Raw genomic sequence first — 7,152 nt, forward strand, 5'->3', positions numbered from 1 at the left:
TATCGCAACCTTCTAAACAGAGTTTAGGATAGAGTAAGTTGAAAACACTAAAAACTTTCTCAACATGTTTTTTTTTTATTTTTTTTTTTTCAAAGGGGGGATTTGTTAGTAGCTTGAGTATTTATGATAAATATTAGTAAATAATGAGTATGTGTGTCTGGTGACTTCTCAACACTGTTAGAAATTTGTAATTTTAATTGTTAGGATTTGTTTGCTTTCGCAATTAGGACTTATCATTCGTAGGGATTTAAACCTACTTGTCAGAAAAGGGGAAGTAATCTTACAACTAACTTAATTGCTAACTTATTGGCTATAAAGAGAGCTTATCGTAGCAACTGAGGATTGCAACGATTTTTGTCGAAAATTGTTAATAATTTTATTTGACATAGCTTCTAATGGTTCAACACCAGTAAGTCTATGTAATTCGAGTGTACCAAACCAAGGAGGACGCTTCAAAATCATTTTCAGAATTTTATTCTGAATCCTTTGGAGCGTTTTCTTCCTTGTTGAACAGCAACTTGACCAGATCGGTACAGCATAAAGCATTGCTGGTCTAAAAATTTGTTTGTAAATCAAAAGTTTGTTCTTTAAACAAAGTTTAGAATTCCTGTTAATGAGAGGATATAAACATCTCGTATAGTTGATGCACTTGGCTTGTATACTCTCAATGTGCTCTTTGAAAATAAGTTTTTTATCATAAATTAGTCCCAAGTACTTAACCTCGTCGGACCAACTTGAAATAACCCCATTCATCTTGACAACGTGATTATTGTTTGGCTTGAGGAAAGAAGCCCTAGGCTTATGCGGAAAAATTATCATTTGAGTTTTAGAAGCATTGGGAGAGATTTTCCACTTTTGCAAGTAGGAAGAAAAAATATCTAAACTTTTCTGCAATCGACTGCATATGACACGAAGACTTTTTCCTTTTGCGGAAATTTTCTCAACATGTTGTTTTTCATTATGGGACAGTTATCCGGGTACCGGCAGAGCAGCACATTGAAGAAAAATTCCGAACTAAACTATTAGTCAACCAGAAACTCTTGATCTTTTGAGCAACTTTGCTGAGAATCGTAACTTACCAAACGGTGGGATTATTGAGCTAAATAACTTTCAAAACACTCAAAACTCCATGCACACTAGCGCTGCGTTAAAAAATTAAAAGCCCTTGATTTCCTAAGTAACTTTGCTGAAAATCGCAACTCTCTAAATGGTGGGATTAGTGAGCTAAATAGCGTTCAAAACACTCAGAACTACATGCATAGCTGCGTTTTGGCTGAATTCCGAACTATAATCTCCTCCAATTACAAGCTCTTGACCCCCTGAGCAACTTTGCTGAAGACCACAACTCTCTAGGTTTCCAGAATAAAGAGATAGAGTTACATTAATCTGCCCATATTAAGTGATGCTAAACTTTTCGGGGTGTTGCAATATTCAAACTGGGTGTTGCAATACTCAGTAAAGCGATTCCAAACTTATGACGGGTAGTGTATATTACGAAATAATATTAAAGGTAACTCGGAAAAATTTATATTTTGGCGTAATATCCTCGAATTTCCAAGGTGTGAACGGCAAATGTTCCCAAGCAACGCTCTTGAAAGCCTTATCGGAATTATTTTCTTCACTATCACGCAAAAGTTGGATGGTGCGAAACCAGTACAAAATTGTGCGTTTTAAGCGCAATTGTTGATATAATTCGGAACCAGTACAATGATTGCGTGTTGGGCATAACGCAATTAATGCTCTAGCGTTTCTCCAATGTATTTGGTAGCTCCAAACTACTACACCTAAACAGTTTCAACTGGTATCAAGCAGCAATGCAAAGCGAGCGAGAAGCAAAACCGTTCTCCTCCTTACTGCTTGAGGACGAGACATATGCAACGCTTTTCAAGTCTTTTGCGCACACGCTTTCGAAATACTCTTTCTTCTTCATGCATTCCTCTGAATAGCAGCAAGCACGCAACGACAGTATGAGTGAGAGACTAACAACACTGGTATCAAGTATGTACAGCACGGGTGTCTCGCTCATTTTGTGAAGCAACGAGATATCGCCTTGCGCGTCGCAATCCGAACCGAAAGAGAAGCGAAAGAGCAACCTGCAAATTGTATGTGACGTGTCTAGTCTTGTCGCACATACATGGAAATACGAGCGAGAGAAATTTCTCTCGTCGCTTGAGAAAAAAGCGCGTGCAGTCACTAATACACTCGACGTGAGAAATAAAGTGTCGGTATATGATACATATTCTGATTTCAGTCTATGTCAATGTATTCGCAGTACAACTGTTGCGTTATGCGTTTCACACATTTATTGTGCGATTTCTGTGCAACATTTGTGCGAATCGGGAAGACGCAATGATTGTATAAGACTTCAACTTTTGCGTGTAGCTATAAATCTTCAGTGACTGAAGAACAGATATTTTCGAGCACAATTGCTTAAATTAAAGAAAAAATGCGTTTCCACAAATAATACATAACCTTCCGCTCTCGAACATAGGACTGGTGTGCGGAAATTTTGTTGATTGATGGGCATATACTCTTGAAAATAGATTATTCTACCGTATAACTTTCAATCGCGTTTTTTTTTTCGATTGCTCAGTTTTCAACATAGAACTGTTGTTATGCTAAAAGGCGGCAGTGCATGGGTTTGAATTACAAATACATCCCCAGAAGCATTATTCCGTATCATCAAATGTATCCTGAAACCTCACTCACCTCATGACACTAAATTGCTGCTGCAGTGGATGCTGCTGCTGTTGTTGTAGCTGCTGCTGTTGTTGCTGTTGCTGCTGTTGCTGTTTGTCGGTGCTCTGCTTGCTGCTCGTCTTGCTGGTCGAAGCCACCGACGAGGAGTCGGAGTCGGACGACGAATCCGACCCGTCGTCAGAGTCCGACGAGGACGACGAGGAGGACGAAGAGGACAGCGGTGACTTGGCAGGCGGCTCCGATTCCACCGGTGGCGTTTTCATCGTCGTCATGGTTTCTGGTTGACGCACCGGAGGCCTGCTTGACCGCTGCTGCTACTTCTACTACTGCTGCTGGGTATTAATCCGTACTGTTCAGTTTATTGTTTCTATGCTTTGTTTTCGCTCGACAAATGAGGCACGTTTCCGCTTGTTTTGCCAACAGAAAAATCCTTTTGCCTCGTCTGATTGGGGTTGTCCACCGTGCAAATCGTCCTAGCAAAAAGCGAGAGAAACAGAAGAAACGAAAACAGACGTTATTCAAAGTACGTTGTTGATGCTCAGACAAATTGAAAAACAATATTTATTTAAGCTTCTAAACGATCGTAGAATGACGGATGCAGTTTAATTGAAATGTGAAACATGTTGCAGCCTTCAACTCAATGGGTAGCTTGTTAAACCATTTAACATTCGACAAGTGAGAAAAAATGATAAATCCATTCTCCTTTTTGGTGTGAAGTGTTCAACCCCGAACTCATTATCCTGTCAGTCAATAAAAGGGATACACGGCACTATGAGTGACAGATTTTACGGTTCATTTATCCGGTACCTGGGTTTTCGTTTTGCTGTTTTCAGAGTTTCGAAATGTAAAAGCTAAACAGAAGGTAGTAATATAACTCTTCTGACAGGTTGTCTCAGCCCTTTCGGGATACGAAAAAGAGGGTCCGAGTTAAAGGTGTTTGATTAATGTACGGTCGTAAATCTTGTTTCTGTGCAGGCGAGAAAATACTGTGGAGAATCGTTTGCCGTAGTGAAAATGATTTCGCTCCATTCTTCTACCGCCGTGACCAGCATACCTACTTACGTGTCGTCTAAGATAAAGTGCGGACGTAAATCAGACCGCCGTTTTTCCTCCTGGGAGAACGTGTTTGCGGCAAGCTATTAGCGTCAAGGTCGCCGCCAGCTTGAAGAAAGAACGAATGACTGTTGCTTCTTGGCTGGCTTTCTTAGCAGTTGAAATGTTTGCTTTTTGCAGCATTGTTTGTTAAACCGCTTGTCTTTTTCATTTTTAGCATTTCAGAGTTTCCTAAATTATCTATTATCAATCAAGATGCATTTCGGCCTTATTTAGGAATAGGTCTAATCGAAAAATGTACGCATGATGGGACTTATTCGCGAATCAGAAAGTGCCAAATTTGACACTCATGCGTTATTTAGAGCTTGCTAATAAACTAAATCGGTATAAGATATTCATATTAAAATGGGCCATGATGGAAACATGTCTATTAGTTCTATTTAAATCTATTTAAAATAAAAAGTTCAAAACTATTCATACAATCACAACAATTATTAGGGATTTGAAACCATTATTTCAAATTGGAGAGAAATTTGCAAAATTAGGTTAAAAGTCACTTTTCTTAACACTTAGTTTCAGGTCACTGCAGTTATAGCCTTTCACAAGTCACAATCAAAAAAACGTGTGCACCTCTAGTGCCAGTTCAACAACACTGAAATGGGCATCGTTGAAATTATAACCAGCAAATTTGATGACAGCTGTCAGCTTTGTTTATAAAACAAACATGTCGAGCGTACCTTACATCTTTCTATTCCAAACAAAAGAATTTTTTTTGATGGAAGGAGATTTCCTATATGTGTTTGCGTACTGCTTAACGTTAAGACTTGTTTGTAATAAAATTCGGCTGGTTCAGTTCTAGTACATTATGGACACTTCAATGGTGAGAAAAAGAAGTACCGGATGTGCCGTCATATGAGCTTTGCTTTGTTCAAATTGAAATGAATGTACATCGTGTGACAATACGAGGGTAACTTCAGCCGAAGGTCCAAACAATAATTGTCCTGTTTACATTTCGCATAAAGAAAACTATCGGATTTGTTTGGGAACGATCCAAAATTCCTGCGGTTTTGGTTAGACCGCCATTGAATCGGCCGTTGTCGGCAGTTCGATAATTTGTGCAGGTAAAAAAACATTCAAAAACCCCCACCGAAAACTTAATCGCGCGAGAAAGCGAACAGTGAAACCCTATACCAAGCGTCTGCGGTACTGCGCGTACCCGCGTACAATCCTAAAATAATCGCGCGCACTTTTCAAACGTCCTCCTATCTTTCCCCCTCTCCCCATCCTACCACCTACGCCATCGCGTCTGAATGGCTTAATCAACATCTGTCAGTCGGTCGATTCCCCCTTTGGCGCGCACTACTTACGAGCTGGCTGCTTCATCTGTTGGTCGGAACAAGCACCCGTTGCATTGCAATCCATCTGGTCAGACCTCCGAAACGAGCTCCCGTCCCCCCAATGTCTATAAACGCGATCCAGAAAGGGGGAAATCCAAAGAAAAACACCAACAACCTAGCTATGGCTGTGATGATGACGTACACGTTTTATCACGATCCACCAAGAAGGAAAAGTTTGCACCAACACCGGTGCAGGTGCGGCACACCGGAACCTACACTATCAAAAGGGTTGGGAATGCAGTCTAATGGATAAAGCAGCAGTTGTTTTGCCCCTCTAAAACCGCTTTCATGGAAAAGAAATGCGGATGGAAATTCTTCTCGAGAGCCTCTTGAAAATTGCTGAACTTTTTTTTTTTTAATAAAGTGATTTTACCGCAATCTTTACTCGAAGGGATAAGGAAAACTTCAGTTAAATTGCAGTTGTTCTACAGGTTGATGCAGTTAACATTCTGCTGGTTCTGCATTTCGACATACGTGAGCTCTTTTGCGTATCGAAATTTAAAAGAGGTCATAAACAGTCGTAGTCAATTGTCAGCAAAAAACTGCCTTGAAATCGATACAACTGACTATGAGAGCTTGTAAATTCATGTCCATAAAGAAGACTTGAAAGTAAATACATAATTGACAGATAGACAGACAGAATAATGATTGACAAATTTTTAATTAGGCCATAACCTCAACCTAATGAGATAGGCACTTCCCAATTCCATCCACTGATAGAGCCACTGTTTTTCTCAAAATCGAATAATCAATCGTTTGTTCCACCGGGAGCACTATTTTCCACTCTCGATTAATTGTTCCCGGAGCGATGCACACAACAGATTTCAATTTCGGAAAGTAAAAAAATCCAGGTCACTTGCGAGCGGCCCCATCCGCTGATTCTTACCTAAATTATCATTTCACCTTGTCACTGGTGTTCACTCTATCCCCGTCCGGCCGTTGCAGCCGCCGCTCGAAGTGCATTCTGTATTCCCGCTGCACGAACCATTTCCACAAATCTAGCCTAAAATAACACTTTTTCTCTTCTATCCACCAAATTGGTGCACCATAATTACGCACGAAACAATTGCATCCATTCGAGAAGACACCAAACAAAATTTTCACTGCACGACACTGCGAAATCCTTCATCCAAGGCAGCCAGGCAAAATAAAAATTCTAAAATGGCGTCGCTGCGTTACCAGACGGCTCTGGCTCGAGCGCTGGCTGGCTGGTGGACGACCGTCGGTTAAAAAATTCACTTTTATCGTCCCAACAGTGCTCCGTTGCAGCCGATAGTACTCACTCCCGATGCGGCACCAGTTCCGGGCCACTTTGACGCGCACTTTGACCACTTTCGGGTGCGACGAATCGGTGTAAATATTTACGAAAACGTCCGCTGTCGCTGTCGTAATCGGTTTCGCGGAGGGAAAAAGTTCATGTACTGCTCTTTTTTTCCCTTTGGCGAATATAAAACTCCACTGCTGCTGCCAATACCAATACTTTTTCACTCTATTTTGACACGAACGCCGCATACAGAGAGAGGTCCAAGTGTGCAAAGCGAGAAACGATGCACACGCATAGAAACTGTGAATGTGTGTTTATGCAAACACTGGCAGGATGACAGATGCCGATTCACTTTCTCGGTTTTTGACAGTTACTTTGACAGCGGAATGTGTGTATCAATATTATGACCGTTGGAGCTGTCACCGGCGGTTTGGGTCTAGGCTAAAGTGAAAGTTTTCCGTTTGTTTTTTCGCTTCAAAATGGAATGAGCTTTGCCTGTTAATTCGCTTGTCTAGTTTAAAAATAAACTTGCAGTGGTTCTGTGTTATTGAAGCTTTAGTTTCAATACACTGCACTCCTCTTTTACGCGAAGGATAACGCGTCAGTTCCAATTAATTGAAAACACAAAGATCAAGAAAAATTGATTGGATGAAAGAATGAATTTAGGGATTAAATGATTCAATTGAAGCAAATCGAATTCAATTATAGAGCATGAATTTTTCCTTCGTTAGTCAGTAA

The 7,152-nt window shown here is 40.5% G+C and overlaps 1 protein-coding gene across 2 annotated transcripts in view; it reads right to left on the reverse strand.

Annotated features, from left to right (window-relative positions):
* LOC129732442 (histone-lysine N-methyltransferase ash1) overlaps positions 1–6,580 on the reverse strand; it is a 30,508-nt gene extending 23,928 nt beyond the window's left edge. For both annotated transcript variants that reach the window (XM_055693332.1, XM_055693331.1), the window contains exons 1-2: positions 6,037–6,580; positions 2,710–3,173 (exon numbers count right to left, since the gene is read on the reverse strand). In XM_055693332.1, coding sequence (XP_055549307.1) covers positions 2,710–2,972 — 263 coding nt within the window. In that variant the 5' untranslated portion in view covers positions 2,973–3,173; positions 6,037–6,580. The remainder of the gene's footprint in view (positions 1–2,709; positions 3,174–6,036) is intronic.
* Between the last annotated feature and the right edge of the window lie 572 nt (positions 6,581–7,152).

Source organism: Wyeomyia smithii, chromosome 3 (assembly GCF_029784165.1).
Source record: "Wyeomyia smithii strain HCP4-BCI-WySm-NY-G18 chromosome 3, ASM2978416v1, whole genome shotgun sequence".
Lineage (NCBI taxonomy): Eukaryota > Metazoa > Arthropoda > Insecta > Diptera > Culicidae > Wyeomyia > Wyeomyia smithii.